The following is an 11,311-nucleotide window of genomic DNA, read 5'->3' as shown; positions in this document are numbered from 1 at the left end:
GCCCGTGGCCTTTTTCTTCCCATCCTCTGGAAACAAGTTCTTAAATTGTTTGGGGTTAAAGAACATACTTTCAGCGAACAGTTTTTTTTCATATCGTTTTTTTTTTTTTTTCATTGTAGCCTTTGTTTCCTTTTAGCAAGTGCGTCCGCAGGGTTTCCCCCCCCGCACGGCTCCCATTTCCTTTCGCGTGTCTTGGCAAAAACTCGTTCTTTGTCAAACCAGACGGATAGGCATACGCATAAGTATAGGTGTGCAGGTGTGCACTTTTAACATGACTCTGTGGACGCCTGCTACTTCCCCGGTAGGTGTTATGCGCGGGACAAATGCTTTGGCCACTTTTGCTGCCCGTGAAAAGGCACAAGCCGTTTTGTAAAAGCACGTAAGCTATCGCAGCGACATTCAGTAGGGCGCGAACGGGAGGCATTATTTCAGGCTGCGGAAATGCGTTTCAGTTCGCTTAGCGCTCCTCATCTTTGAGTATGGAAGTTGCAAAAGCGCAAAGGAGGCGCGTATTGAAGTGGTACAGAAGTTGATTTGGTACAAACGTTGAAAACATTCAAACGTTGAAACGGTACAAATACTACAAATGGTGCACAGCGGTACGGTACTGTTTATTCCTCTCAATTTTGCTCACCCGTTTGCTATTTTTTTTTTTTCATTTTTTGAGAATGGGCAAAATTCTTAATGCGTCACGGATACGTACACATCGCGCAAGTGTGAACTAAAACTCGCTGGAACTCTACCCATTTCGACTCCTTGCTCACACCTAGTTCAGATGGCGGCGCGGAGAGCAGTCCCAGAAATGCAAACGGCGGAAGGAAAAGTGAACCTCCTCTTTTCCTCAAACGAGAACGATATATCACCTGCCAAATTACAGTCAAAATGACACAAATGTGACAACAAAAAAATAAAGTGAAAAAAAAAAAAAAAAAAAAAAAGAGCAGATCGGGGCATGCCGTAACATGCTGCTACACAGCTTGACATATGGAAATGGAAAGCAACAATTATCGGGCAGGGGGGCGACTTGGCTTGTTCACTTTTTCTTCTTGGAAATTTCCATCTCCTTGTTTCGCTCGTTCAGGTCCTTTATGATGCTGTATACTTTGCTCGGTCTGCAGAAAAAGTCGGGCATTCCCAAGTGTGTATAGATAAGTACTCACAAATAGCCACTACTGGGTATAGGGGTACACCAAAAAGTGCACCTCGTGAGGGATCGAAATTGTGCAAGAGAGGTGGTAATTCCTGGATGGTGAGACGTGTAGATGGGGCGGGGGGCATGCTTACACCCACTCAAGGGAAAACACACACACACAGGATCATCACCCTCACATATACACATATACTGCCACATTAGCGCATCTTTGGGGGGAAACGAACCTGCCATATACGAGTCGGTACTTCAAAAGCTCCACTGCGCCCTCGCTGAGGGTGTTATCCTTGAGCACATACTTTCCAAAGGTGAAGCACACGAGGGTCTTCTCTATCTTGCGCGCCTTGGAAAAATAGGCTGCCATGTTGGCGGCATACTTTATGTCCTCGTCTATTTTAATATCTGCCAAATTTAAATCGGCTGTGATTATTTGACCATTAATTTTTTTATTTCGAAGGATGACATGCCCTCCTGGGTGTTCATGTACATGAAACCACAGATCATTGAACTTTAAAATTTGAGTCGAAATTTTCTCATTCTGTTTGCTATTACGTCCTATTATTAAAAATGGGGAAGACAAATCTGTTTCATTAATTTTAATTAATAAAGAACCTTTATAAATATTTTGCGAACTTTTAATTGCATTTGGTTCAATATTTAAAATTTTTTTTTTTAATACTTCTTCTTTTTCTTTATTTTCTTCCATTTTTTTTATATATTTTTTTCGGTTATCTTCGAGACAATTGCATTTTAATTCCTTTTCAATTAGCATTAATGCGTCAAATGTTTTTTTGTCAATCCAGTCGGTCATCTTTGATATGGTGTGATTGAATACACTTAACTTGTTTATGTTCTCATGAAGCAAGTATGCTCGTGCGCACACCTCCCGGTCGTTTTTATACTGGTTCATCATTTCTTCATACTGTGGGATTTTTTTTCTTATAAATTCTTTACAGAACTTTAAAATTGTGTAAAATTTATTCACGGAGAGGTCCCTTCCGTGGTAGTAATAAACGAGCTCGATGACCGTTTCGAAATGTGTTGCTTTGTCTTGTGGGTTGGTTTTGTTTTCGCCACCCCGATTGGTGTGTCCCCCTTCGTCTTTTTGGTCTCCCTCCACCGCGTCGTCCATTCGACTACCTCCTGCGGTATTTTCCACATGTCCGTTGTTAACAATTGTTGGCGCGGCGCATACATCTTGGGGAGTTGTATCTCTCCCCTTACCCTTCTTCAAAAACTTTACAGCCGAATACAAATTCAAATTGTAATCAAAATGGGGGTCAAATGAAAGAGCTTCATCTTTTTCCTTTAAGTTTAAAAAGCGCACCCACTTAATGTATGCCTTATTGAAGAAATCCAGAAGCGCCCCGGAATCAATTTCTTCAAATTTGGCATTCCGCGGAATGTTCAAATAATCCAAAAATTTTAATACAGTATTGTAACTGAGCCCTTCATACAAATCCAACAGGGACGAAATAAAAATCTGCTCCTTTCTTGCTTTGAACAAACCAGAAAAGGACGAAAAAAAATCATATTCATTTGGAATTATTTTACATTCCTGATTTGTGGGGAAATTATAAATGTGTCCCTCCTTGTATGACTTGTCTATCACCTTCTCTGTTATATAATTATGAGGAGAAATTAAAATTTCATCATTTACCTTGTTTATAAGAAACGAGATGCAGGAATTATTGTGGAGGTCAAAGAGGAGTGTGACTTTTCTTCCACTATTACTGAGGTCATCTTTTCCTCCATTCCCCAAGATGTCTTCAATGTCGATGTCTTCATCTGTTTTCCTCTTTAAGATAAAATCAATACATAATATTTTGACGAAACTTTTTTTTATATATATATCCGAAATGAGTGAATATTTCAAGACGGGATTTAATTTCTGTGCATAATCATCGTCAATAAATCTGTTAAAAAGTTTTTTTATTTTCAACCCTAAAGAAATTACTGGATTATCATTATCATAACAAATGTACAAATAATATTCCTTTTGTCCTTTTTTATTCAAATGCAAAACGATCGTTTTATGATCTGCCTGTGTTATATGTTCGACCACACAGTCTTGTAAAAGGGCGTTTAATTCAATTGCTAATAAATGTAGCGTCGTATAATCCATCCGTTGTTCTTGTGTCCCATCCTCCTGTGCCCGTACATTCTTTATCCTCTTATTAAAACAGTTTTTCGAGTTTTTTATTTCATTTGCCTTTTTTTCCAGCACCCTAAGATATGCTTCGTCTGTTTGATCATATTTTGTATACCTGAATATGCTGCTGTCCTTGTGGCCATTTTTTTCACCTTGGCTATTTTTCAGTTCACTTTTGCACACACTTTTCTTGTTAAAAAAAAATGCCCTCTTCATTCCATATTTGGTCTTATTGTCCGCTATGAAATTAAAGTTTCCCCTGCCCTGCTGGAACACACGTCTGCTCAGAATTACAAGCCACGCATTCATCACACATGATACGAATACGGTGAAGAAAAGCAGCACTTTTCCTATTCGTAGCAGAAACATGAAACCGGACTGGGGGAGGGGTGGGAGAGTGGGCTTTCGCGATGGTGGACTAGCAGCTTACCAGATTTGCCTATATGGCTTGACTTCCTACACCTCGGACAAAATTGCAACATGCATCTGCTGCGCGGTTGGGTGGGCGAAACGGACTGGAGAAAGGCAAGGCGTGCAGGAGGGCACACCAGATAGGAGCTAGCGGGCCGTCAAGGTGTTCGTGTAAAATCGTTTGAGGTCATGAAGGCGGTGTGGTGCGCTGAAGGGGCGCATTCTTATACTGGCCTGTGTACCCCTGCGTGTGGCTTCCGCGCGCAGTTGGCTATGGTGAGCCACAAAAAGTGCGTAAGGGGGAGAAAAACACGCTGCAGATTAAGTGCGCCGATAAGGTAATTTCTATTTTGCTCCACAGAAAAAGCAATTGTACCATCTCACTGCGCGGAAGCGGCAACTACAAATTCGCTGCAGGAAAAACGCTAGCGACATGGTCATAAAATCACGCAACGGTTCCTAAGGCTTCCCCCATGGGACAACGTGTTTCCGTTCATGGCCTTCTTTTTTGACCAATTCATGTGGAGGAACAAAAACACTAGTACGGAAGGAACATTTGTCGATTAGTTCATTTCCGTTTGGGTCCGGCTATATGTGGCGATATGGACGTGGGCTTTTGAAGGGTAAAATGCACAGTCGATTAGGTAACTAAGCCGGAGCGTAGGTCCACGGGGTGGTGCACAAATGGACGGTAGGTGAAACGCCAAGGGTTGTCTCAGTCAAGTAGCCAAACAGACTGTATGCCAGGGTAATTACCCAAGCGCCCCTCCCCGTTCGTGATTTGGATTTTAAATGGGAAAAAAAAAAAAAAAAAAAAAAAAAAATTGATAAGCATAGCGGATAACCGCATGGGAGCGAAAAACACACCGCAAAGATTACCCTTATAGGAGAATCTTGTACTTCTGCTCCATTGGAACACTATTCACTACACATTTGCCATCGTACGACAGAGACGCAAACACCCACGCGTCCGTTTTGCTCCACATGCCCTGATAAACAGACTCCTCGTGATCCGAGTATGTTCTTATTAACTGATAGTTCGTTTCTTTTTTCTTCAAATTTAAACTCGCAGGATAGTCAATTCTGTGTAGCTTCACCGTATTGTCTGAACTAGTACTTAGCAATAACTCATCGTGAAAATTGTTAAAGTGGATGGAGGTGATCCAATGTGAATGAGTATTAATTGTAAGAAATGCATCAGTGAGAAATCGAAGGTCCCAAAATTTTACGTAACCATCATTTGATGAAGTTACAATGACATTTGGAATATTTGGATTGAAGTCGATGGATGATAAATCAGCTTTATGGTTTGCAAAGGTAGAAAATATTTCCACGTCATTTTTGATGTCATATCCGTACACATTAGTGTCACTAATAACGGTTAAGATATTTTCGTGATGTGGATCGAAGATTCCGTAATTCAACTCCCGATCCATGTTTTTGGAGGCAACAAAATCCACGTCCTTTTGGCTCCTCCCAAATATATCGTAACGGTACTTATCTATAACTGCAATTCTACGAAACTTTCCCTCATCATCATCCACCGCGATGTGTTTGATGCCATCATATGGTTTTTCTCCTCCCAATTCGCATAGTTTGTCCAGCGCTGCTTTTCCTTTTCCTCCATCCATTGACTTATCTTTCTTCAATTCATGCGCTATACTATTTACAGGTCTGTTTTCCTGCTTCCCTAGATCATCTAAATTTCGACTCGCTTGGTTCTCCACCTTTGACTTGCCGGTGTCTGTCTCCCCTCCTGCAACAAGCTCTTCCTCATCGAAGTTGTTCACGCTGCCCCGATAGAGAAAACACCTACACTGCAATCCACCCGTGTCAGGAGAAATCTGGCTAGTACTACCAAAATCCCCAGAAACAACCGCCGAGGTACACAAAAGAATGTCTTTCCCCTTGCCATCCCCCTTTTCACACACATCTAAGCAAACCAAGTGCTTGATCTCTTCCTTGTGGTCAAAAACCTCGACATTCCGGACAGTGCAGGATTGATCATTGTACTCAATCAAATGAATTTCATTGTCGGTAAAGGGGTTACATGTGCCTAACAAAAAGTAGTGCAAATGGTATGACTGCTCGGGTAGTTGGTAGTTCAGACTGCTCAAACATTTGGACTTAAAAGGTAAGTAATAACTATTCTTGAGAATTCTCCCAGAATGCATCATTGATAATTGGGTGATTCTGTGGCGGCTTCTTCGTGGTGGGTCATCTCTTGTTCATTTTGCTACTGCCGGTTACACACACACATGCGTTTATGTGCCCTCTGAGGGAATCTACCCAAGGTAGAAGAGTATCTGCTAAATGGTCAGATATGATGGGTGACCCTTTCCCCCCGCCAAAAAAAAAAAAAAAAGAGGATTCAAATCGTCACAATAGCATGGTTACCCTATTCTGCATGCAAAGTGGCGAAAGGAAGTAGCTGGCCCACACAGTTGCTCTTTAACATTCACATGCATGTACATGTACGTTTGTACGTATTCCTGTGCACGTTCTCGCCTATAAACCTCTCCACTAAGCGAAAGGCGCTAAGCAAAATCTGCTTCGCTTATCCTACCCCTTAGCTACACTGATCGAAATGCGTGCCTCTTCGTACGGATTTGTAAATGACAACACCCGTGTGGGAAATTTAAGATCTACCGTTCCGTTATACCATCTTAGGCAATACAAAAAAGAAAAAAAAAAAAAAGTTGTAAAAATTTACCATATGGAGTGGGTTCCTCAAAGTGAAGAATTGTACACACAGAATATTGTTGCGATATATTTTTTTTTCTTTGCTTTCACTATGTTGCTTCTCCCTTAGTATCATTCGCACTAGCTTTCTGTGCACACCGTCGGACCTACTCACCACGCTGAGCGCAGTCGATGCCTAGTTTATTTTGAACAAACCGAATTGGAAAGGGCGCAATTGCAGAGGTACAAACGCGCGGGGGGAGACGCTAACGCATTGTGTAGTTGGCATACCAAAATGGGTATACACATATTTAGGTCAAGAAAAATGAAAAAAAAAAAAAGGAAGTAAACAAATCACGCACATATATGGTGAAATTTCATGAAGCTATACACAAATGAATATGCATAATGCGCCACACAAACATATTTTAACACCGAGCTGGTTTATCAGGGACACCTCAAGGTGATGGGCTATAAAGATCGTTCCATTTTTTCTGCAATGTTGGGAGATCATCAACGGGTTGATATTTCCTGCATAGCATATTTTGAATGTGTTTTTTCTTTCCTCTTCGGCCCTTTGTCCTTTTTGCGCTACCATCTTTGTCATCATCGTTGTTTTCCTGCTGCTCACTTACGTAGGCCCTTATAAATTCAGATTCCACCTGTTCAGCGGATTTTATGAAATTTTCCTTCTCGTAATTTATTTTTGGTGGCTTGTTGGACGTCATTAACTCGAGCAAACTTTTCGTGGTTTTTCCCATCCCCTTTTTATCGTCTTTTGTATTAGCATCCTCTGCTGTAACGTCCTGTTTGCTAAGGATGGTGCGCAGACGCTCATTTAGCTTCTCGTTAATTAGTGGGATTTTTCCCTTGGTGGACGTGCCACTTCCCATATCCGGTAAGAACATTTTTTTATATATTTTAAGTGCATCTTCTTCTTTTTTCTTCATGTCTTGAATATGATCTGACTGTTGGCTGAAGGGATCATCAGGATTGTACAACGGGTTCTTCTCTGCATCATTAAATGTTTCTTTGTTAGTGATTAGTTGATTTGGCATTTGCCCTGAGTGCTCCGCGACATCCGCCGGGTCCTCATTTATAATATCACTTTGATTAAAAATGGAGAAGAAATTGTCTTCCTCGTCCTCATCCGCTTCTTCACCTTCGTTGGAAGTTAAACCGTCTTGGTGATAACTTCCGGTGGCCTCTCTTCCCTTTCTCTGTTCTTTCTCCTTTTGGAATTGCCCAATTTTGTCTGTTAATAGGTTGATAAAGTTTTCTAACTCCTTTTTCGTGTTAGACGTTGCGATAAGGGAAGACGGGGAGGATCCCACACGCTGCGCATTCCCCACCGCTTCTATCTCATCAGTGATACACTTAACCGCGTGTTGGTAGTGGCCAGCGATCAGCACGCACTCCTCATGGGTAAAATTGTCCACATAGAGATTTAAATACTTATTAATGAGAGAAAACATTTTCATGTGAAAAATTTGTAAATTTGCATAGGCAGACAAAATGAGCGACAAGCCTTGTTTGCTAAATAAATTCATGTTTTGGAAAATCTGTATGGATAAAAAGTAAAACAACATTTGCGATTTTATTTTCAGCTTGGAGAAACTATAGCAAATTAGACTTAAACTTTGTGGAGATAAAGAAATTTTTTCCTTGATGATGTAGGAAGAGAGTTGAACGAAGAAGTTCGCATCTCGGATCCTTAATTTGGCATATGCATATGCAATGGTAGACAAGGCTTGTTCGTTTAGTTCGTTATTTGTTTTTTCCAAACTTTTGCAAACCATTTTGGCATATGTATCGAGGAATAATTTGTCGTTTTGTTTAAACACAGCACATGAATAAATCAGTTGAGCGAAATGTTGGCTGTCCAAAGACGCATAATTCTCTTCATTGGTAAAGTATGAAAAGATAAAATGAAATAAATCCTTGTCATAATATTTGACCTTAGCAAATGCATGTGCAATGGTGCATAGTAAAAAGGAGTTACTTTCATTTACAGATTTCATTTCGAAAATGTGACAACTTATAATTTCGTTCAACAACTGATAGACTTTGTCATTTTTGAATTTTTTTTTACAAAATGCATTTGTTATGAGCGTAATTTCTAGCAAGTTAAAATCTTTACGTAGATTTTTCACACCTTGGATAAATTTTACCCATATCGTTTTTTTATTTTCATTTTGGTAATTTAGTTTTGAAAAGGAATTTATAATGTTCGTTAGAGATTTAGCATCAAATTCATCGATTCGCTCTATTATCTCGTCCACGAGGTCATCAATAATTATCCTGTCTTTTATCTGTAGCTTGTAAAAAGCGTTAACCACACTGGAAATGTGAAAATGTTCAAAGTAAGTAATTTTGTGAGGAATTTCTTCACATATCCTGCTGAACAAATTATTATCAATAAAATTAAAATGGGCATATGCATTCAGTATTAGTGAAATGTCTTGGGGCACCCCTTTGTGTAACTTACGGGGGATATGCTTCGCGAAGGTTTCCAACAATTTTTCATTTCTGTGATTAAACTTCCTCATCGTATTTAATATTAGAGAAATTTCTTTTGTACTCATACTGTTAACTATCACGATAGCTCTTTGTGCATACCTATCTAGTAACTCTTCATCATTTATATCAAAGTAGAAAAGTCGATTACACAGCATGGCCAGTTTTTTGGGTTTACACGATTCAGGGACGTACAGCTCTCCCTTGGTTAAATTATCAAAATGCATTTTTTTTTCATATTTGTCTGGGTTTCTTATTTTTTTTTCTATGTCCAGTGGCTTTTTCCTTGGTTGCTGCTTCAACCCTCTTCGTTTGTTTTTCATATATCTCGTGTGCATGTCGAAGATTGTTCCCTTCCACCTTGGCTGTACTTCCCCCCTCCTCACGAGGGCATTCCGCAGGCACTGTAGGAACATTATTCACCGTCAGTGGGTAGTTGATCATCAGATGGTATGCAGGCGAAAAACGACCGTTGCACGTGCCGTTGGTTGAGTGAGACTTTCCCCGAGAGTGCACCCCATTTGCCGCTCCCCGTGTGATACACCTCCCCAAGGTTGAACATCCACACTTGTTTCCCCAATGAGTAACTGTTTCATTTGCTACCCCTCCAAAAAAGAAGAAAAAAGCAGAAGCAACGTTTTATTAGTTCTTCCTCTATAAACCTATCATAATTGTAACCCAGGGGCTGAAGCAAACCATTCCTTTATTCTACATGCGCGTTGCGTATGGCATTCTCAACAGGAGCTTTCTTGTGCGTCGCACATATATGCAGCTACGTTGTTTGCAAAAAAGTAGGGAAGCGTGTTTATATTTTATTATTATTTTTTTTTTTTTTTCTGCACATCTGTTAATGTGGATGAGGATTCCCCATTTTAGTTAAATATGAATCCCCACCTCCCATTATGTCCCTTCCGAAGGTGTCAAAATGAAATCAATTAAAAAAAAAAAAAAAAAGCGGGTTGAAGGTTATCTTTAATATTGAAGAGACCGTAACAAGAGAGCCTGTACTTTTCTTTTTTTTTTTCTACCCAGTTGGTGTGGATACATCTTTTTGGCAAAACTAAGCGATTGCCCAATTTTTCCCTTACACATATATTTTCATGTGCACATATGGAAATCGCCCCATCCTAGCATTCGCACAGTACTGTTTTAGGTTAGTGTTCATTTCTCGAGGTTGCCGCTACTTTGTATGTGCTCCCTACTTAGGGAGGTCCCCTGAAGGAGCTGTCCGGACCACCTTAAAATACACTCTTTGTTGTCCAAGATGTAGCTCCACTGCGCGTTATTTTAGGCAGCTAAATCTGCATTAATGCATCCATTGGTGTCACCTTATATGGACACGCACCGTGTTTCACATGGCGTATATGATAAGTCGCACGTCCATCTATAGCTAATATTCTGTCTTAAAACAAGTACCATGTGAAAAGTAAAAGCGAGTAGAACAGATTCTTCACTTCTACCTGTACATATTACCATTGGGGGATGAAAAAAGTAGCACACCTGCTAATGCACCCTGTAGGATAGTCTATATGAACCTATCACAACATTGTCGTATTAAAAATGTACAATTTTGCCCCACCAAAATAAGGGTTACATATATACATCCACAGTTCTTCTCCTCTAGGGAGTTCGCATCAGGCTGCATGCAAGCAAGTTAACCAATGATTGGTTTAAAAGGGGTGGTACCATGACGTCAATCATGTGGCCGTTATAAAGAACTTAACAAAGGGTAGATGTGTGCATGTTAGTTCTATGGTTATAATGCCTTACCGGCATATATATGTATATATTTTCTTACCCATACGATTAAGTACAATACTATGCCAGCATCTTCAGGGGCATGCTCAATTTCTATATGTTCCAGGATAATACACAAAATGAATACAGCTATTTTTATATGTATGGCGAACGGAATAAATGGTAGGGTTTGTCCCTGCATGAGAATGCCCCAAGTGGGATCAAAACACACATATGTGCGCATCTCGTCATGACTACTTTTTCATTCGTTAGGAACAGCATAAACAGCTGCTCACTGCATACATGGGAGGAGGGGTTGTGTACATGCGTACGCAAAGATCCCCAATGAATTGAATCACCTTGTGCAGTATTCCATTTTTGTCTTCCTCCTTTTTGCCCACACAACCTTTGTTGTTGTTGTTGTTGTTTTTTTTTGCGAGTTGTTTTGCAAAATTAAAAAAAAGGGAAAAGGAAAAGGGGCACAATGGGAACGTATATGGACAAAATAAAATGGCACAACAAATGAGCAGAGGAGCAAAAGACTTGCACCCCATTTCCCCCCCGCGCATGCAAGTTGTATTTTATTTTTTTTTTTCCTACTTCTACAAATAGGTGCTCGCACGAAAAGCTGCACATGTGGGAAACAAAATTCATGACACAAA

At 40.2% G+C, this 11,311-nt stretch overlaps 3 protein-coding genes across 3 annotated transcripts; all 3 read right to left on the bottom strand.

The window, feature by feature from the left end:
- Window positions 1–1,033: 1,033 nt before the first annotated feature.
- On the bottom strand, window positions 1,034–3,671 carry AK88_03164 (uncharacterized protein; the record flags this gene model as incomplete). The annotated part of the gene is made up of 2 exons (XM_012480786.1): window positions 1,034–1,112; window positions 1,378–3,671. 2 exons carry the CDS (start codon window positions 3,669–3,671, stop codon window positions 1,034–1,036), a joined length of 2,373 nt encoding a protein of 790 aa, XP_012336209.1.
- Window positions 3,672–4,594: 923 nt separating this feature from the next.
- AK88_03163 (uncharacterized protein) lies at window positions 4,595–5,887 on the bottom strand (the record flags this gene model as incomplete). The annotated part of the gene is made up of 1 exon (XM_012480785.1): window positions 4,595–5,887. The coding sequence occupies one exon, from the start codon at window positions 5,885–5,887 to the stop codon at window positions 4,595–4,597; it is 1,293 nt and encodes a 430-aa protein (XP_012336208.1).
- A 966-nt stretch (window positions 5,888–6,853) lies between these two features.
- AK88_03162 (uncharacterized protein) lies at window positions 6,854–9,328 on the bottom strand (the record flags this gene model as incomplete). The annotated part of the gene is made up of 1 exon (XM_012480784.1): window positions 6,854–9,328. One exon carries the CDS (start codon window positions 9,326–9,328, stop codon window positions 6,854–6,856), a length of 2,475 nt encoding a protein of 824 aa, XP_012336207.1.
- Between the last annotated feature and the right edge of the window lie 1,983 nt (window positions 9,329–11,311).

Source organism: Plasmodium fragile, assembly GCF_000956335.1.
Source record: "Plasmodium fragile strain nilgiri unplaced genomic scaffold supercont1.34, whole genome shotgun sequence".
Taxonomy (NCBI): domain Eukaryota; phylum Apicomplexa; class Aconoidasida; order Haemosporida; family Plasmodiidae; genus Plasmodium; species Plasmodium fragile.
This window is presented reverse-complemented; position numbering and strand designations above follow the sequence as displayed.